Raw genomic sequence first — 21,653 nt, forward strand, 5'->3', positions numbered from 1 at the left:
CATTGAAAATACTAGTGCAGACGGGCGGTTGTAATGTTAAATACCTTGCCAAGTGTTCAACCCATCTATCTGCTTAGGTATTCAATTGGAAATGGTGGCCCACCTCTGCAGAGCTGCCGAAATAGTTTTCAGAAGTAGCACTGGACGGGTACTTGTGGCATGGGAAATGCTTTACTGATTTTCTCTGGTGAAGGCAAGTCAGACTCTTCCAGATAGAAGATGGGTATCAGGCACTACTAACTTGAATTAGATTTGAAATTTGGTGCTGGGATGAAGGTCTTCCTATCCCGTGACCACAATCTGAATCATCACGTTTGAGCTGTAGTCTCTGTATTTGCAACAGCGTGGAGGTTATGCATACATGAAATTTACCTTCTTTCAGAAATTTGTGTGTATGTTTGGCTGGCTCTTCCACTTTTGTAAACTTAGAAATAAGATTTATGACAGGTTTACAGTTTCCAGATCTTGCGAGGCTGTCAAAACCTTTGTTACCCTCGTCACCTTCAGATGACAGGTGACTTGCTGGCATTTTTGGAAAATGTCAGTTGGATACTCTGGATCCAGCAGGTTTCTCCCCATGTTCAGTCATCCTTGAGCTACGCTTATAGTTGAGGCTTGTAGGAGTGGTTTCTCTTGCAGTTTATCCAAGGAATGGATCAGTTCCTAGAAAACTCAGGTGACTGGAAAGAGAGAGGGGGGGAGATGAGGTGTCTCCATAGAAAACCGGTGCTGGGTGCACAGGGACGACAACTGCTCTGTCAGAGGAAACCACACGGGCAAGAGCTGCTCGACAGTGGGAGAAATCACAGAGCAGAGATCCTTTTCCTCATACCCTCGCAAAGACAGTTTCCTTTCTGAAAAATGGTATCTATGATTCGAGCCCAAATTTTGTCTTCTTTCCCTCTCTGTCTCACCCTCCCTAGGGCAAAACACACTCCAAAAGCGTGTTCAGGCTCCTCCATCTTCCCATGTGTTGCTGCTTAAGAGCCAACCCCATACAATGTTATGTTTTTGAATAAACAAGAGTTTTTCCCAGCGGGGCTATGAGACACGTTTCTGGGTTTGCATGGCGCTGTCTGCATTAAGCTCTATCACAGCGGCACAGTTTGAATTCTGAGCAGCGATTATCAGCTATTTGAATACAGCAAATGAGTCCTACAAGCTGCATTAATACATCAACATAGCTCTTTAGTTAGCATTAGTAGCCTTAGCAAGTTAGCATTCATTTTTCTCTCACTTTTTAAATTGACCGCCATGTACTCCCTAAATCTTTTGTGTCTGCTCTGTTTTTGGTGATCATAATGATTTTCTAGGTATGGTATTGAAGATATTTCTATTAAAGGAAGGTGATGAGACTGAGGAAAGATAACCTTGTTATCTTTCTGTTGTGGCATCCTGCCTTGGCCTTGTGTTGTAGCCTTGGATAAATCATCTTATCTCTCTATACTTTTCTTCCTCATCCACTGAAATGGACATGATAATATCTCATTTTTATCACAGTTTGTATGCCTTCTCTGCTTATGCTGTAAGTAATGGACTGGCTCTCATCCGTGTCTTTCCGAAGGGGGATCTGATCTTCACTGCAGCCTCTAGGTATTACAGTATTTCACATAGCTGTTAATGATAATGACTGGAAGTAATGTTTAAAATTTAAGCTATTTAGAGGCCACATTTTAGATTTCTGCTGTCAAATCATCCTGCAGACAGCAACATTTTCCCCTTAGAGAGTGAATAATTAAGAAGAGATTAATACACGAGCTCACAACCTTTTGTCAGATATTTTCTACCGCTTTTAAGGGAAGGTTTCAAATATGAGGAATAAACAGTGTCTTAAACTACTTCTCCACACTGTAATTCTAAACATTTGTCTCCAATAGATGGAAGCCCTAGTCAAGTTAATTATTATTTGCATAAAAATCAGGTCCTCAAAAAATTGCTTGTGTCCTTGATCCTCCAAGCACTTAAAGACATTGTTAATCTTACACATGATCATTTCCATTTAGTTTATTTAGACCACACAGATGCTCAAGGTTAAGTCTCTGCCCAGGCATTTATAGGATTGGAGCCTCAGATTATGTATGCTAAATGGCGAAACATCATTTCAAATAGAGTTGTTCCTCATTGAAAACCATTTTGTAGAAAATAGTATTCTTCTAGAAAATTCACCAAAAGCCGCCTGATTTTCTTAGTTTTGTAGCTGAGAAATGAAAGGACTCTGCCATCCAGATAGTTTTCTTCTTCTGTCTTTTTAAGAATAAAGGAAAAATGTTGTGATAATGGGAAGGTGGAAGGGGAGGAGAGTAGCTTCGGAGCCAATACTGAACACTGAAAAGATCATTACTGAAAATACTGGGTTTGGAATGTATGCAATATATTTATTTCACATTTTAAAAATATTTATAATTTTTCCCATGAAACATACCATTTTTTGGCAATCATTTATAATCATCTGTGTAATATGCAGAGTATGTATAATGACCTGAGTTGTGCTGTATAATCTATGTCAGCACTGTGTTGGTTTATCCCCAAAGGTCCATGAAAATGTATTGGTTTCCTCCAGTGTTTTACATTATCCTTGGGAGATTTCATATTTAAAAAAAAAAAAAAATTGAATTTATTTTAAAGCTTTTTAAATGAGTCACAAGAAAATGGCTCCCAGAAGGACAACGCATCCCTAAGTGTATTAGTTGACAACCTGGGAGGCTGTTCCACAGCTGTGAACACAGTTGCCTGTGGAGCTCTGACAGATCAAGACTCAGCTGCTCTTTAAACTTCTCTCTGACACTGAAACCACAAGAAGAATAAGGGAAAGGGAAGGTGGTGAGGTTAACGTAGTGTTTATAGTTGGCTTTGGTTTCCCAGTCCCCCCAAATGTCTTTAAAATAAAGTAAAACAAACAGAAAGAGCCTAAGCAACTTCCATAACTTTCCTTAGAGGAAAGTGTAAATCCATGTACAGAGCCCGCGTCTCTCTTCATGTTGGGACTTCCAGAGCACTGAAGTCAAGCATATGTTGACATGACCTTGAGAGCGAAGAAAATGTATGGGCTTTGTGGTAAATGGACACACTTCTGATGTGCTCAAGCTTCCGCTGACTTCAGCTCTTGGTTCAACAATGACCAAAAAATTCATGATCAGGCCCTTTTACTGCTTCCCTTACTAGTGCTCACAGAGGTGAAGGCTCCTTTTTCTGACAGCAGCACAGAGCTCTGAAGGCATTGATCAGGGAGGGGAGATGACCGGAACGGTTACAGAAAGGCTACGTCTTCTTTGCATCAAAGCACTGTTTGCATCAGGGCCTGTTTCTCTTCCTCTGCAGAAGAAATTGCAGTGAGGAGCAGACAACAGAAGGAGCTGGCCTTTTAGCTCCACGGCTAGGTAGATCCATTAGCCATCCATCCCCCACCTGTAAATAAATACTGTAATTCTGGAGGCTCAACAAGGCATGATGCCTCTCTTCCAGCTCTTAATCTGGCAAGCTGGTCCCTGGACTAAAGCAATGCCAAGTTTTGTGCCAGAAATGGGATCAGAATTTGGCCAGTGTTATTTTGCAATTTAGAATCAACTTGAGTTACATGTGAGCAAAGAAGAAATTCCCTGTCATGTTTATGGAAGCTAATCGGTTGCTTTGGCATTCGTTTTTACCACCGTTTTACTTTGCTTCGGCCTTCAGGTTCTTCAGGAGTGTAAATGAGAGCTCTGTTGTTTTGGAGTGTTTGAACAGCTTGTCATTCCTCTACAGGCTTAGGGAAATAACTGTCACATTTACTTTATGAGCAGGACTAAAGAGTTCAGCTTGGTTTGTAATTGTCATAGAAAGGTTTCTTCAGGACGAAGATTCAGTAGCCAAAGCTACAGCTTCCTGGGGAGCAGTGTGCTTGCCTGCTTGGTTCTTACATGGGCCATGATGCTAGAAAGCAGGAGAAACTCCCCAGTTTGGGGGCCAGGGGGGAGAAGGGATGTAACATACCCTTAGCAAGTCACTTGGAAATGTTTTGGATATTTGACCATCTACTCTGCAGACTGAGAGACAGAGCACATAGGCATTAAGGGAACAAGGACAAATAACATTTTCCCACCGACTGTAATTGCACATGCTGCACAACTGTCGGGAATTAACGGTACAATTTATGGAAATGAAATATTTCATAGGAGTCCCGCTAGTTGAAAAGGGCTGGCGAAGTGTAAGAGCATGATTTTTGAAGTTATCCTACCAGAATGCATCCATTTGTATAGGCGTTAGCACTCAGCAGCACAAGTTACACAGTATCCTAAAAAGTCCACATCTTTAGAAGCGTTTACATGATCCAAGCCTAAATTTCCAAGTCTCAATATGCAAGGACCACAACAGTGCCATGAGTGGAAAACAGTCAACGACCACTTATTTGCATGTGTTTGTGAAAAGAAACACATTGCATGTGTTTGTGATTTTGTCACGTGAGCCTTGTCCCGATGTATGTTCCCTCAGCTCCTCCAATTAGCATGACTTTGGACCCCTCTTCTTCAAGCAGCCGCTGATTTTTCATGAACTCGTAGGAAGCTCATTGTCCCAGGCCTCTGCTGCTGTCAGATTTGGCTGGAATTGCCCAGTGAGTGCAAAAGTTATTGGAAGAAACCAACAGAGACACATTTGGAGAGTTGCTGCTCTTGCACAGCCTTGGTTTCCTTAGAAATGAAAGATTGATAATATGTGTTGTAATCAATCTTGCTGTAAATATGCTGTATGAGCATGTTTCTTTTCTAATATTTTATTTTAATTTTATGTAAAAATATGCAATGACACACTAACTTCTTTATAACAGCCTTGCATAATCACATTCAATAATTTTTTTGTAGGAAGACAGATTCTGCTTTGTAAGCAAGTTTTGAAGCCAGTGTCCTGGATAGCTGCTAGCAGAAAAGCACGCCAGACGTATGTCCTGAAGGCCAGATTGCTGTACCGCCTAACCCCGATACAAAAGTGTTTATGAGAGAGAAAATAATTTCAAGTTCTCCCTGCATCTTTCCCTATCTCTAAGCAATTGCACAGCTAGTCGATTTGTACCAACTGCTGAAATATTCACCTACAGATTATACATAATTTCTGAAATATTGTCAAAGCTTTTAATATAACAAAAAAGTGCCTCAACTTTCTCTACAAATACTTCTTTTTTTGCATGATGGAAACAGAAATGCACCATGGGCTGAATCCAATATTTTGACAGAACTGTCATCCAAACACTCATCACTGTGACACTTTCCTTACTTTTTTCACACTGAATAGAGTTAGTTTGAGGCATACTGGTAATGTGAATAATTGCAGTGTGGGAGACTCTCAGGTTCAAAGCCAATCTTGTTACCTTGCTGTGTGAGTGCTAGTTGTTAAAATTTGCTGTGGTTTCCTATTGTGCGCAAGAATACTAATTACTTTAGCAGCACGTATGAATTCTGTTTTTCTCTGGTTTAAAAGGAGATTATAGTGACTACAAATGTAAAAGTATAATCATCCTAGGTAAATTGGACAGCACTTAAGCAATCGAATGTTAATGCAGTCTTGTAAAAGCAGTTTTAGGGAAATATTTCAAGCTTTATTCACTCGGATAGCATTCTCAAGAGCCAAAGTACAGCTTTTTTTTTCTGCACAATTGAGTCTTAAATATTGCATCAAGACACAACAAAACAGGTTTTACTAGTCCTATAATACTGCTTAAGACTGTTTTGAAAACAGCAGATTTGCCATCAGCCACCCCAGGCATCCATTAATTGACCAATTAAAAAAAAAGTCTGGGAGTATCTTAATTCCATTAGACTACAGTTGTCTATGTTTTTTTAGGGTAAATTCATTTTAATGATTTCGTTCCTTTTTTTTTTCATATAGCCTCTAGGCTGTTCCAATTAATTGTTTTCTTCTAATGCAAGTGTGAAAGAAAATGATACCGTATCACAGAAAAGGCATTTAAATGAGTTTTAACTGTTCCAGTTATTTAAAACTTACATTTGTTTTAGATTGTCCTGTGTTACATATTTTAATTTTCCTCTTTTTGTTCTCTGACTGCTTTTTTAAACAGCTCTTTTCCTCATTCTTATCTTTCCATTATCCACACTCTCCACCTTCTTAATTTCTTATAAATTGTTTCTTGCTAAAATGTCACCTCAAATCAATGACAACAGCCATCTTCAAAGGGGATGTGCAGTGTCTGAATGGCATCTTCCTTATCCCTGAATCATTTTCCAGCAAAGTTTGTCTTATTTTCTGTTTCCTTTTCTGAAAAACATACTTATTCCTATGAACGAGATAGTACGATCCATTCTGTCTTGCTTTGACTTGTCTGACATGATCAAGTATTATTTATCTGGACAAGTAATTGCTAACTTTGTCTGAGGGTTTTGTCTGCTCTCTTATTCCTCCCCCATAACCTCCGACAATTTCTGAGAAGAAATTCTGAGAAGATTCAACAGACATAAACTCTACAATGCAAATTATCATGATTTTCGTAATCCACAACTGCTGAAACAGATGGGGACAGCAAAAAGATATGGACAACCTAATGTAAAGATGATTTATTAGTTACCAAATAAATGGTATTTTCACATTTTGTCAATGATACATACTTGTTTTGGAAGGTCATAGTTCTGAAGGCACGATTTTTTAATAATACTTTGTGCTCTAACCCATGAAGCGGGAAACAACACTCACTCCTTTGGTTGCAGCACTAAAGCCAGGGATCCTCCTCGACCAAGGGACAGGTAGCAGTGGCCACTCGCTCACTGTCTGCTAGGATGAACTATGTTTCAGTGAAACACTTTATGAACATGCGATGAAGAAAAAGCAGGAGTAAATCCTAGGTGTTTTCTTCAAACGGCATCGGTGGCAGGTGTCAAAGAAATTGATGCAAAGCCTGGGGGCTTCCTTTCCCCCAGAACTGTTTGTGTACAGGCACACATCTGAGCAGTACATGCTGGTTTGTTTTAAAATAAACCATCTTCACCACACAGACACAAAGCAGGTGGAACAACACTTCTCCTTCAGTATTTGGCATGCGTTAGGTGAGTTTGGCTCCTAGTTTTGCTTTTTGCTACAGAAGCAGAGCACAGAAGTTGTGGTAAGAGATGTCAGGTTAGCACTGGTGGATGTGGCACACTGAAGCTGGTAGAAGATAAAAATACCCCTCTGTGTCCACCACACAAACAACCTTTGTGTCATCTGTGTTGTGGGGCAAAGGGTGTGACTGGCAGGTGAAGTTTTATTCAAGAGTTAGATTTAAGACACAGGTTATTATTGTACTTGTCACGTGAGCAGCTCAGCTTTATAATCCTTAAGGAAAAGGTCGTCTTTTTTGGGTTTTTTTCCCCTATTAAGTTTTCCAATCATTCCTAAATAGTTTGCCAAAACCAGAACAATCACCAGCCAGAGAAACCAATCCGGAGTCATAAGACTGACTCCCAAAATTGAGTAGGATATAGGTTTTCCGCTCATCAGATTTTTACTTTCTTCTGTGGTCCTGAGAGCTCATCCAGTCATAATGCCACTATCTCCAGTGTACTTTGTGGGCTCTAACATACCCTCACACAATATAATTCCTCCTCTGAGCCCTTCCCCAAGCCAATGTTGACCCACTTCAGCTGTTCTTACAATTTTGGGGGTTCTTTTAACCTGTAGAGTAGCAGACCCTTTATGAACTTTCCTGGGTCTGTGTGTGTGTGTCTGTATATGACCTCCACGAGAGGTCGTACATCCTAATTTAAAGCGTGGCTTCACAAAGAACAAACGGTTTGGAGGACAGAAAAGCAGCAGCGAGGTGCCCCACACTGCTTTGCTTTTTCCCTCTAGTGAGAAAGGTGCAAGCTGCTCCCCATCTTGTACCAAACTCATAGGTCAAGAGGAAGAGGGGGCGAGGGGTCCCAGCACCTCCCCTGGTTGGGGTCTTACCCATGGGAAACAGAAAACAGGCAGGCAGGCAGGCAGAGAGGTTTTTTTCCCAGGCACAGCTGAAATATTCGGGAGGGCCAAGGCTGGCAGCACTGCTACTAAACCCACCTGCTCACTTCCATGTGGGAAAGGTATTTTTTTGGTTCCTTGTATCCATTCATCATTGCTATGTGCCATTGCCAACCCCAGGAGAAACATGAGTTTTGAAAAAACAAATTGCTTACGAAGTTACCAGATTTGCCCATCTTAGATTTTATTTTATTTTCAAGGTATCCAGATGGAAGCAACATGTTTGCTGTACTTAAACCTACAAATCTGATTTCATCTTCAGGTTCAGCATTTTGACACATGTAATTTAGCTTATAACGAGAGGTTCACGCCTCAGAGCAATGCATTTTGAGGTCACAGGCAAAAAGCCAACTTCCAGCTACTGGTATCGAGCTGTACTTCAAATTCCCTGAAAGGAGTCAAAATGGAGGCGGCTTTCCTCATTTTTATTGATGTATCAAATTATCACAAGGTGAATTCATTTCAAAAGAAGAAAAAAAAACCCAAAAGACTTTGATGTGGGTCTTTGCAGCCAAATTCCTTCAAGCTGCTCTGTGCCGGTCAGCCCTCACACCACCAGGAAGTGTATTGGCTGCACAGATATAGCAAATCATTTTTAATACCTCATTTCAGGTCTTTGGAGATTAATTTTATCATAAATTTGGAAGCCTGATTTAATTGTGCTAATTATATTTTCTCCTGGGAGTTGATGGATTACTACTTACCATCTTCTCACTGTACGTAATGAATCACACAGAGGCTTTCTCTTATTTATACCTGCGAAAAGTCTAGGAAATGAGTTGTGATGGGCATTAAAGAAACATGTAAGAAATTACCCTAAACCATTTGCTACGTGTTCTTACTCCTTTCATAGGTCTGTTCTCACATTTGATGATAATGATTCTGTTCTTCTGGAAATAATTGCAGAAACTCCATTTTAATTCTCTCTCTCTAGGGAATCCACTGAAGAGAGAGCATATTTCAGACGTGCAAGACATCCACTGTTCCTCATCACGTCTCTCTATTAACATCCATTCTCATCTATTCATTTTTGAGCCAAACGCTGTAGATGTGGGAGAGTCATTATGGCCACCACACTCCTCCGTACTTGTGATTCCATCAGGTGCAATCGTGCGCCTGTCAGAGGCTTGATTTCGCGGCTGCTGGAATTTGCCACTGAATGGAAGCAGGCATTAGGTGACATCCTGTCATAGAATAAAGTTCATCTGTCACGTTGAAGTGCCAGTCACCAGGGTATCTTGTCTTTTGTATGGTTTTGGAAAATCACGTTGGCTCCTGGTCTCTGAATGACCTTCCTTTTCATCTCATGCAAAAAAGCTTATAATCAGTATTTATCATTTATGTGGAAAGAAAAACAGTCCACTCCTAAAATTAAGTAACCATTAAAACGGTGTGCTTTCTGTCATCTTAATTCCTCCTGTGGATTTAAAAAAAAGAAGTCTCGGTTTCTTGGGGTGAGGGGGGCTCACAAGGGCTGATTCCCCACCCCCATTTTCACATCTCCTGTTACAGTTTTGTTCTGAAATCTTTCCCTTTCTCACTGGCTTTTGCAGCCAGAGCAACAGTCAAGTTCGGAACAAGTACCTCTCGGGTTCAGCCTTGATGCTCAACTGCTAGCTGGGGACTGTTTCAAAAGAAGTCTCGGTTTCTTGGGATGAGGGGGGCTCACAAGGGCTGATTCCCCACCCCCATTTTCACGTCTCCTGTTACAGTTTTGTTCTGAAATCTTTCCCTTTCTCACTGGCTTTTGCAGCCAGAGCAACAGTCAAGTTCGGAACAAGTACCTCTCGGGTTCAGCCTTGATGCTCAACTGCTAGCTGGGGACTGTTTCTGACTCTCCCTGGGTCCCTCCCCTCCCATGCAGAAAAGTGAGGTCCCTTGTCCCCTCCGTGGCGAAGAGGCTCCTTCCTGGGTGGTCGTGTGCCCTCGTCACACGGGGGGACACAGAGGTAGGGGAAAAGTCTGCGCCACACTGCTTGGGCAGTTGGACATCGTGTAGACCCTCCGGATTTCAAGCACAAGTAGCAGCTGCCAAGGGGTTTCTTCTGCTGATTGAGGGTATCAGGTGGGATGCTGCGAAGCACCGAGTCCAGTAAGCTCAGTTGAGAGTTGAGAAGGAGGACCCACATCTCTTTAGTTTGCTGGGCTGATGAAAACAGGATTTCAAAAGCTGTTCACTCTGTAATTTGTCTGTCCGGTTGCTCCCTTTTATAAATTGCATTTTCTCAAATGCGGTATCACCTAAAGGTGGATCCTGCTTTCAGATATGACAATCATTTCCCTTTAATTAATCTTGATAGTTTGTTCATCTTTGCAGAACAGATCTTCACGAGAAGAAAGAAAGGCACATTTCCTTCAGGAGCGAGTTATGAACACACTAAATTGAAAAGCTGCGATGTTCTGTCACATTAACTCGGTCCCTACAACGCAGCAGTTGCACTTGATAAATGGCGACATTAAGAATAACATTAGAGAACATGTGCACAGGGTTGTGACGGCAACCAGGATACCTAACTACCCGGTGTTACACGCATTGTCCTCCTCATTTATGCCTTTGGAAATGATGGACGTAGGGAAAAAAAATCAGGTTTTTTCCAATTTTTTCTCAGAGTTGACAAAATATGTGGATTATAACTGGACCTTCTGTTGAGCTATAATCCCGTAACTTTAGTGCTATGAAAAAAATGCGTAATGATGCTGTATTAAATATAGCATAATTTATTACACAAATTATTATATAATTATATATTTATTTACATAAACTACGTGTGTGGGTGTGTAACGTTACATAAACCCACAGGAGCAGTTTCCCAGGGTGTCTGTCACTGGCATGCCGAAGTGCTGACACTGCTGTAAGCAGGAGGGTGACTGCCTATTTAAGACTGTGAGCGGCAGCGAGCGTTATTTTCTTCTGCTTTTGAGCTACCTTTCCCCATTTCTGAATGGCCGGTATTCAGTGCTTTCTTAAAGCCAGTTATCTGGGTACGGCTTGCTTATTAAAAGTCACAGACATTATTTTAAATCACACTGCTGTTAACGAATCTCTTTGGTGGGTCACATTACTGTAGAGTCCTGGAGGTTTCTGACTCGAGCCGAAGCACAGACAGCTTCGAATGATACCCTTTGATATCAGTGCAGCCTTAAACAGTGGCAGGGGATTTTTCCAGAGCCCGTGGTGTTATTTTCACCTTTTCATTGCAATCGATAGTAACAGCACCGTTCCCACGCAGCCTGGCGAGGTCATGTTTAGGCTAACACTGACCACTTCCATTATCCCACTGGTGCCTTCTTTTGCTCTCTCTCCTATACATAGCTCAAATCAAATACTTATTTCAAAAGAATATATTTATCCTCCTTTAAAACTACCCTTGGATGTGATGCCCAAAAAAGCTTGAAGCTTAAAAGCGACTTTTGTGTTGGAGCTATTGCCTGTGCAGTTGGTGTGTACAGCCCCTTGGTTTCCCTCTTGCCAGCTGTACCTCTGCTGCAGGCTTACTGAGGCAGGAGCTGCATTTGCGCTCCATATTTTTATGCAGCAGCTAAGACAGAGGGCTCTGGTTCATTACTCTGGCTCCTACAGTGCAAGCAAATTATAATAGTTTGAACACACTTCGGTTTATTTTTAGTCTGAAGGATGACAGTGTGGGCAAGGCGGAGACTGGAAAACTGGGCAGAGAAATTCTGATGTTTTAGCTTTTCTTCTTCTTAGAATCATAGAATCATTAAGGTTGGAAAAGACCTTTAAGATCATCGAGTCCAACCGTTGACCCAACACCACCATGCCCACTAAACCATGTCCCTAAGCGCCTCATCTACACGTCTTTTAAATACTTCCAGGGATGGGGACTCCACAACTTCCCTGGGCAGCCTGTTCCAAGGACCTTTGTGGCGAGTAAGGCAAAAAGAGGTAGCGGGTGAGAAACACGGGCTATGGCTCGTGTAAAGATCCTGACTCCTGCTAGGCGTAACTTCTGCAGAGGAAGGTTTTGTACTGGGGGCATCCCCGGGGGCATCCCGGGCAGGGGGGACATGGAAGGGAATTTGGGCGGTGTAAACACGCGCCTGCTCTGTATCTGTTTGCGTGGTGAAGCGGCGTTTAGCCACAGCCACTGTGCCAACCAGGCAAAGCTGCCTCTGGGGAGCAGGGCGGAGCCGACGCAGGGCAGCCCGGGGAAGAGCTCTGGCTTTTTCCTTTAATTTCTGTATGGGGGTAAGGCAGCGGGGGGGCTCAGTGGGCTTGAGGACAAGACAGTCCCCAGAATTACTCATTTTACAATTTCTTTTCTTTTTCTATTTTTTTCGCAGAGTTAAATGTAAGGGAATCCGACGTAAGAGTGTGTGATGAATCGTCATGTAAATATGGAGGAGTGTGCAAGGAAGAGGGCGACGGCTTGAAATGTGCGTGTCAGTTCCAGGTAAGGGCTGCTCACCTTTTTGTTTGTTCTGACCAATCTTTCAGGTATATTGAAGTATTTGTAGAATCACCACTTTAAAAATTTCGCTCATCAACAGGCTTATATAGTCCAACCATGGGCTCCTTTTTAATGGCACTGATTGGGGTGGTATGTGACTGAACTTCACCAGGGTGTGCTCAGGGAACAAGTGGAGAGTGTAGCATCACGTTAGCTCCCCGCACGGTTTTGGTAAGTCGGCCAGCAGCACAGACCGACGTGGGGAAGAACGGAGGGCCACCACGTGCCGGGCACCCACAGCCCCCGCGACCGGCACAAGCAGAGGTGGGGAGCGCCCGGTGACACCCGCTCTCTGCCTCCCCACCTTGCCTCATCCTGCCCCGAGACTCGAGATGGGAGGGGAGGTGACCAGGAGCGGGGCATCCAAGCGTTGTCACACACACCAGATGAAGCTTTATAATCTAAATGCAGTACTTACTATGGATTGCTTACTCTAATACCCAGTATTTGGAGGATTCTTTCCCGCTCTGCTGGTGGCCAAATGTGGTACATTAGACCCTGGAAGTTCTTAAGGCATTTTGAAAATCAGATGATAACAGGATCACCAGTGATCATAAAGTTTATGAATGAAAACAGTGAATTAGTCCCACTCAGGAAAAAAAAAGTATGGAAATTTGATCAAAAAAATATCCTCTGAACTTTTAAAAAGTCGTAAATAGCAAGTTCAATTTGCTTCGTCGGTTTTTGAGCCTTTAGTTTACAGTTTTTATAACTGTTATGGTGATCCTTCCTCCCCTCCCACCCCCCACTTTTTAAAGAAAAGAGAATACTGAGGTTCTTTGTTTTTACCATTTATAGCCAGGACAAATGTATCAAATATTTTGAGACTCCTGGTAAAACCGGAAGAGGTGGCAGTGTTATCAACCAACCCTGGAGTGGGCTATCTGTCAGTGTTTTAAAAATAATCGTGTGTTCTGTTTCCAATAAATAATAAATCAAGGGGAACCAGAATAGCAACAGTGTGTACGGGATCTTACACGGGTTTTGGATTCCAGTGTTTCAGAGCTGGCTTTTGATGTGGTGTCGTTCAGGTGGGTACCTATGCTGAGGGCATCCCGCAGCTTACGTCCCATAAGAACAGTGGGATCCGACTGCCTTTTAAAGGGAGGAAAAATTCTTAGGAGAAGAGGTTTATTGATCAGCCTTCACTCTGTCTGTAACTTTTATTTATGAAAAATAGTAAGATCAAAACCCAGTAATGATTTAAAAAAAAGGAAAAGAAATTCAACCCTAGGCTAAGCAAAGGTTTCATTTATTTTCTGTAGGTGGTAAATTTTACGACTTCCTAATATTCAGGTCATGAGGACTAAAAAAGATACTTTGTCTTAAAGAACGCATTTTTAAAACTAATATTATTTTTAAGCTAATTATAACTTTACTGGTACATCTTGAAAAATTTAAGGAAAGAAGGCTAAGGATGAGGAGAAGGTATTGTATTTTTCAGACATAGCAGGTTGAATTCTTCCTGTAACTCTCAACCTTAATTATTCATCTGCAATTAGCACCACCAAAATATCCCAGGCAACAAACACCCAGCCCAAACTGTTAGGTTTTCTACATGCAAGACTATCTGGTAGCTAGGTAATTTTTTTTGCAGGCACTGCAACGCTTTGAAAAGGAATTAGGCAAATTTGTGTACAGTGGTTCAGCTGAACACACGCTGCAAGGAAGAGGTGGGGGTACCAGCTTGTTCTCCCTGAAGTGCGTTTCCTATTCCCCACAGGTGGGACAGAGCACGTGGATAAATGGACCCCGGTCCGATCCAGCAAGGCATTTCTCACGCTCTTAAAACAGCAGGTTTTAGAAAAATGCACTCTAGTGAGAGAGTTGCTTAATTAAAATAGTGTCAGGTCCCGGTGCTGGTCAGGTGAGGATTTTCCTGCTGGAGGGGGACTGCCGCCGGGTGTGAGGCTACAGCCCTGGCTGCCTGACAGCGGGGCGTTTTGGGGAACAGAAGGGCACGGCTATTCACAGCCGCCCCTGAACTAAGGCTAAGGCTGGCACAAACCATCCCTCGGATTCGGGAAAATGCATAGAGATTTCTGTTCTCGCCACTCCTTCCTCCTCCTCCTTATCTGCTGCCACCCCCAGCCTGGCAGCGTTTCTTAACTGTTTGGTCTTCTTTAAATATTAATAAGTCATAGTTTTTCCTCCTAGGATCCCCTTTGGAGATGACTGGCTGCCAGATTTCAGCGCTGTCACTGAAACAGCTATAATGTCATGGCAGCAAGAGCTCTGCGGGCCACGACCTCTCTGAACACCTTGTAGGCTTTCTGTGTCTTGCCAAGTCACCTAACATAAAGCAAGATACCGAAGTTTGATTCCCCAGCATCAAATTTACAAATTAGACCGTAGGAGAGGTGCTGAAGGATTCAACTGGGCTCTGCTTGCAGTGACCTTAATGATATCCTGACTTTCTGCAGGCCTAGTCGGGAAAAAGGATAACTCCCTTTTTATTACAGCGGAGGTGGAGGATAACACAAATTCACCAAACTTTCGGAAAGGTCTTTTGCTGTAATTTGGATGGTGTTTCACAAAACCTAAATTAAAACGTGATCAACGCCTAGTGAGTGTGTTAGGGACTGGCGGGGGGAGGTGAGAGAGAGCCGGCACGGGGCTCTTTTCGATCTCAATAAGGAAGGCTTGACAACAAATGGTTTAATAAGATAACTGCTTTAATAAGACAGAATAGGAGAAGGAATATAGATAGCGAGTAGACCTTACGTCCCTTCAGATGCTGGGCACCCTGCAATCATGCAACATCGGATGGAGCCTGGATGGATTTTCCCACAGGACGCTGTGCAGAGCAGATCCTGTCCATGGAGAGATGCTCTCCCTTTTGGTCATTGGAGCTATTAGAGGATTTCCTCACAAGAAAACAGCTCTACTCCTAAAGGACGTTTACGTGAGAACTTTTGGCTGCACTGTACTGTATCACTAAAGGCTTACCAAACTGTAAAAAAGAAATCACTTTGCCTCTCATTTTCTATCCTCAGGACAGAAACCTGCAACTTTAAAACATCACACAGCAACTTTAAGATTGAATAGAGAATTATCTATTGGAAAGTATTGTTCCCCCCTGTTTAATTATTCCCTAGAAGTGACTGCTCAGTGTGAGATATGATAGGACTGACGGTTGTAGTTGAATGTCTGAGAGCTACTCACTATGGGAAAGTATTACAAAACTGTTATAAATCGTTTTCAGAGCTGGCAGCATGGTTTATTTCTGTCCGTGCATGCTTAGTTCGTTCTCAGTTGGTCATCTATGGCAGGATGACAAAGGAGGAAGGCTAATTAGCTTCAAAATTATGTTTTAAAAATTGAGTATTTTCAGGTTTGTGTATGCCAAAGCACAAAGAAACTGTTGTGGCAGAGACTGTCATTTGGAATTTGGAGAAGAGACTCTTGTCCTTTTGGGGCAGTTTAGCTTAACTACTGCTGCTATTTCTGTGTGAACTCTCACTGGTTGAACTATACCAGTTTAATCATACACTATATATGGTTAATAATTTGGTGGCTAGTCTGTGTCTTTCTTCATTTCTTTTTGTTGTTTGGGTTTTTTTGCCTTAGGGTTTTAAAGATGCAAAAGGTGTCTGGAGTTATAGTTACCATTGCAGCCCCAAACAGGGCAACGTCTCCTTTTCCACGCAGTGAAGCGGGGTTTGGATCTCCAGTTCAGCAGGGAGCGGTGCAGCACTCGCAGGTGTTAGGTGCATTGGTGGTCTCAGTGTGTTTCCCAGCATTTTAATACACATTATACACGCAAGGGTTATATAATCCGTCTTGCTTAGAATGTAAGAAAATAGCAAAATACAGGCTGCTCCTGCCAAAGCCATTCCGAATGATAAGTTTTCCTTTCTTCTTTCTTTTTATTAAATGTACCAATGCTACTGACTTTAAGATCAAAATTTTTCAGTATAGTAATACAAAAGCATTATTATAGTTGTTGACCAAGTAAAACAGACTCATGATGCTCAGGAGTTTAATGGGGATGGTCATTGTTTTCCACCTCCCCTGAAAGACCTCTCTACGATCAAAAAATTAGCAAATCTCCCCTTAAGCACTGTTCACCTTAAATTTTCCTTTGCTCAGTTTCATCCCACTGTGCTTAGTCATACATTCTTGTATAATCTTGAAGAAGTTTTCTCCTTTCTCAGTGTGTTTATCCTTCAAATACTTCTAGATGTTTGTCATATTCCCTCTAGCCATTACTGAGTCCCACTGTAGTTATTTTGTTCTTTTAATCTTTCCTACTGAATTCCTATGTTCAGCCCATACAGAGTTGGACTATTATTTCAGTGATCTGAAAGGAATACACAGTGATATTGAGAAACTAATATATTTTAAATCTTCCTTTAGTGAACGGCGTTATAAGTTACTGCTAGTAATTCATATTTACACAACTATCTTCCTGTATATTAATATGCAGTTGAGATTAATCACATGATTTTTTATGACTGAGTTACTTAATTTCTTTTTCAGTGTCACACAAACTACATTCCTGTTTGTGGATCAAATGGAGACACTTACCAAAATGAATGCTTCCTCAGGAGAGCTGCTTGCAAGCATCAGAAAGAGATAACAGTGGTATCAAGAGGACCTTGTTATTCTGGTATGTAAAACATCATTTTGTGTCACTAATGAATGATGTTATATGGTTAGCTCTTTAGCTTTGCCCTTAATTCCAGAGATTTTAATTTCCGTGCTTTTCCTAGAATGAGACAATGTGGAAACTCCAAGTCCTCTTTAGCAATGGAATATAGTTACAGAGAAGAAACCTGATAGATCTTCTGATATGCTAACAAGTTAATAAATAAACATTAAAAGTAAAAATACTTTATCTGAGAAAATAGTTTGTGAATGCTTCTGTTGTGTGTATAGAGGAGCCTTGATATATTCATCAAAAGGCTTACAACAAATTTGGCGCAGACTCCAAATTAGTCATTTCTTTAGGACTCATTTTTTGGATGTACAGAATTAGCGTGACACCCAGCAAGTGACACTGATCATCCTGACTGCCACCCTGCCTGTATCCAAGGCATCGTCTTTGACTAATTTCACTTTGGGTCATTACATCAAAGGTATGCATAACACTTACAAAATCATTGTACCTCGCATTTCTAACGGACTAGCCTTTTCTGTCTTTCCACAAACTTAAAACACAGATTTTCCACACACTTAAGATACATGGGACGGGCTTTCGCTGTCTTGAATATGCAACATGCTCTTGGACACAGAAACTTTAGCCAGCAGAGGCTTCTGAACCTCTGGACAGATTCAGTGCTGGTGAGACCAGACACGTGGCTGGCTTTCTCAGAATTAAATTAAATGACTCAGTACCATCAACAACTGCATTCTTTGGTACATAAATAACACACAAAAAAATTTAAGTTGTGGGACATCCCTCATCTTTTGATACACAATAGTTACTGGGAATAGCCTAAGCAAGGTTACATCTGTATGGCAGCCAAAAGCATGATTACAGGTCAGGTGCACACTCCCAGCTAGCTTTACATTCTCTAGTCTAGTTATCGATGACAATTTAGAGGTAGCAGCCTGGAACTCCCTGGTAGCTGCAACAGCCTATCTGGAAATTAGGGTAAATATTTGGGCAGTGTACCTAGGCCAAGTTCCTTGCTGCTGCTGCCAGGCCCAGAGCTACCTCATTTAAATGCAGCGTGGCTGTGTTTTACACGAGCTGCTCTAATGCCATTGACTGCAGCACAGACCTATACTGAGATTTGGGGTTGTTGACCAAGGTCCAAAACGATCTATGACGTTGGTCCTAGAACTGAAGGAAACCTGCGTTTTGTGCCCAGCTCAGCCGCGTAATTCCAGCATACCTCAGGCAGATGACTGAACATACCTTCTTTCTCAATTTCCCACCTGTAAATTACCTCCAGATGCTGCAGAAATAGGAAAAAAAATGCATTACAGTTTTGGAGCACTCACATATGCCTATAACAACACCCAAGAAGTACGAAGGTTTGAATGGAGGATGTATAAGTAAATATTTTTTTTTATTTCATGCTCAAATTATTTTAAGAAATAGACTCACAACATGAAAATTTCTTTCCCTCACTAAAATAAAATACTAGGATAATGTTTCAGGAACAACAAAAAAAAGTGATTATTTTTATATGCATTCTACCCTACTAAGAAAAAGACATTTTGAAATGAAAAATTGATTCTTCTCAGTCTCAGGTTGCTTGCAGCTAATTACTACATTACTCAGCTAGTCTGGGATTTTTTTTTTTACCTCCCTCTTCTTTTCTTTAAGTCCTACATAAAACCCAGGAAACACAGCATACTTTTTAGCACTTAGTGTAATAGATCAAGACACGTGCTGAGACACAATTGATCAGAAAGTACTGAGAACACATTTCCAAAACTGAGGATGCAATTCAGGCTGCCTACTGCATTTACACTGGCGCAATTTAAAGCACTTCAGCGGGGCTCTACCAGAACCGTACCTGCGACCCCGAGTGTCTGACGTGCTCCGGCTGATGTGAAAATATTGGATGATAAAAGCCATCCTCTGGAACCTGTCCATGCCCTGGTCATCGAGAAGTCAATATATTTGTACTCTTGACCTGTAACACATGTATGTTGAGAATCAAATGCCCAAATTAAAAAATCCTTTACAGACCCCCATTCATTTTCAGCGGGTGCTTTCGAATTTGCTATGAAAATGCTTTGTTCTGGGACGTCACTGGGAGCTGAGTATGGATTCACCAGTTTCCTATCAGAGTTTCGGTTTTTCAAAGCAAAGCTTCATCCGGGACGCACCCGAGACAGTAGGGTGAAATTCCCCCATAGTGTGGTAACAACTATTTAATATTTGAAGTACGTCAGACTTCTGAACCTCATACAACACTTAAATACTTCCCGTTTGCTAGGGATTGATACCTTCTGAAGCTATGGCACTGAAACAGACTATACTGAGTGATTTAGTCAGACCTGTTTCTTGGCAGGTAACATTTTGATTAAAATTTACAGTCATGGGTGATTTAACAGCATAATTTCCTTTGTCCGAGTGCTGTCAGAGTTGCAAGATCCTAAAATAAGCAGCATTTAAAAAAAAGTCAATCATAGGTGCTTTAGGAATGAACAAAATGCAAGTTTTTACATTAAAAATGGTGTTTTAGAGAAAGGTAAGAGAATGTATGGCTGAAGTTTTTAGGACTGCATATACAGGTCTTAACATTATCAAAGCCTATTTTTCAATGAAGGGACATCGGTGGTTTTTTTTCAAAATACCAGGTTTACAGAGGTGTTTCTATGCCTAATTACCCCTGGCACAAGCTGTGGCTGATGAGGGTCTGTGGGTTGCAGCCAATGCACGTAGCCCCATGTTGCAAAATGCAGAGAAACTAGGAAAATGAGTGAAATGCAGCTTTAGTGTTCTCTTTGCCTAATACCTTAATATACCATTCAGAAACGATGGGTCAAATCAAACTGTATAGAATTTTTGCCTACGCCTAACCTGGCCTTTGGCATTCATAAAGAAGCAATCACCTTGTCTGTGACTGGGTGGAGACGAACAGGGCTGCGAAGCAAAGGCCCTGCTGGTAGTACTTCCCACCTTCCACAGCTTCTCCTCCTTGCTCTGAGGGATTATGTTATGAACAAGATCAGAGCACTGTCCCAGCCTTTTCCTTTTGTTTTTTATTTCTCACACTTATCGGTTCCCTGTTTGCAGTTCAGCCCACAACCAAATGCAGAGATGGGACCATCCAGCAGCGCATGGGGAGATGGCAATACCTACACCCGGACTCCTGCCAGGCTCACAGCATCGGCGGTCTTGCTGCTGACCTGAAACCTTTATCAGTTCATAAAGGGTGACATTACATTGAAATTCACTCATGTTATGCCATCCTCTACTGGAGATTATCCTGAACTGGCTTGCTAAACAGATTTAAGAAACCAGGAAGAGAGGGCAGTTAGGGTGCTCAGAGCATTGAGGAGGAGTGTCACCAAGTCCCTTGATTTCTTCTGCGTCCTTCTGTTGGTGAATTTATTGTCTTTTATTAGTTTAAATAAAATAAATTAATTTAGTAAATAAGAAATAGACCTTTACGATTCATGTCTAAGAATGTGTTCGTGTTAGCCCGCACACAGAGCCACGATTTTTACTGCTGTCAGATTTATATTATGTGCACATGAAAATGTAACAACACAATGATGCAGTACTTGATATATTGTACTTATATATTCTCAGTGTACTGTATATATTTGGAAGGCACGGTCCATTGCTTTTTCTACTGGGATTTCTAACGCTAAAAGAAAAGCTATTTGCAGAACTAGAAACAAACACTGTAGCTCTGTTTTAAGGAATGATTCTCTGAAGAGTGGCTTTAACTTAGTGTCCTTCAGTCTGAAGCAATCAAACTCTTACCCTGAATTTGAATGCACAGGTTTTTACAGTAAGTGGTTTTTTTGTGGGAGGCTTACAGTGAAGCACAATTAGATGCACACATTGTCCTGAAAAGAAATATAATAACCTCAGTTTAATCCTTTCGAGGGAGTTAAGGAAGAAATGCTAGGCAACTCAATTCTAGATTAAGAAAGTGTGAAAATAACTCTTTATGCACTAGCAAGAAAGCCATAACAAACCTGAAAACCTGCTATAAAAACATACGTTCATTCTGAGAGCTGACCGAGACCCTTACTCCCGCATTCAGCTCAGTGCAGGAGCTTTCCTGTCCAGCCTGCGAGGAGGGTTTGCGACAGCACAGTGTCACCCTTCAGTTATTAGGAAATGTTTTGGAAGAAAGAACAAGGCATACCCAGACATACCTCATCAACACATGCCAGGATTTAATATCCTGTACTTTTTTTTTTTTTCCCCGCATGGCATAATTAAGCAGGAAATGGCTACCAGGATGATGTGGTAGCAGATGCCTTTCACCTGAAGATGTCAAAGCAAATAGACATTCCCTACACACAGCCTGGCAAGGCGGAGGTTAAAAGCCTATCTCCAGCAGCCAGAGGCCTTGCAGCTACTGGCAATTAGGCTTGTCAGCATTCCTCCCCAAAAGTTCCTGCTGGCATATCAAAATCAAGGGTAATTGCTAGCAGTCAGCCCTGCTCCTGGAGGGTGGGGATACAAACCCAGCAGGAGGAGGGCTGAGCTGCTGCTGCCAGCATGGCGTGGCGTGGCGTGGCGTGGCGTGGCGTGGCGTGGCGTGGGGCGGCGCGGGG

At 41.8% G+C, this 21,653-nt stretch overlaps 1 protein-coding gene across 1 annotated transcript in view; it reads left to right on the forward strand.

Moving 5' to 3' along the window:
• Positions 1 to 11,907: 11,907 nt before the first annotated feature.
• Positions 11,908 to 21,653, forward strand: part of TMEFF1 (transmembrane protein with EGF like and two follistatin like domains 1) — a 55,663-nt gene continuing 45,917 nt past the window's right edge. Inside the window, exons 1-3 of the mRNA XM_009276681.2 lie at positions 11,908 to 11,941; positions 12,283 to 12,392; positions 16,932 to 17,061. Coding sequence (XP_009274956.1) covers positions 11,908 to 11,941; positions 12,283 to 12,392; positions 16,932 to 17,061 — 274 coding nt within the window. The remainder of the gene's footprint in view (positions 11,942 to 12,282; positions 12,393 to 16,931; positions 17,062 to 21,653) is intronic.

This window comes from Aptenodytes forsteri, unplaced genomic scaffold, assembly GCF_000699145.1.
Source record: "Aptenodytes forsteri isolate BGI_AS27 unplaced genomic scaffold, ASM69914v1 Scaffold97, whole genome shotgun sequence".
Classification (NCBI taxonomy): Eukaryota; Metazoa; Chordata; class Aves; order Sphenisciformes; family Spheniscidae; genus Aptenodytes; species Aptenodytes forsteri.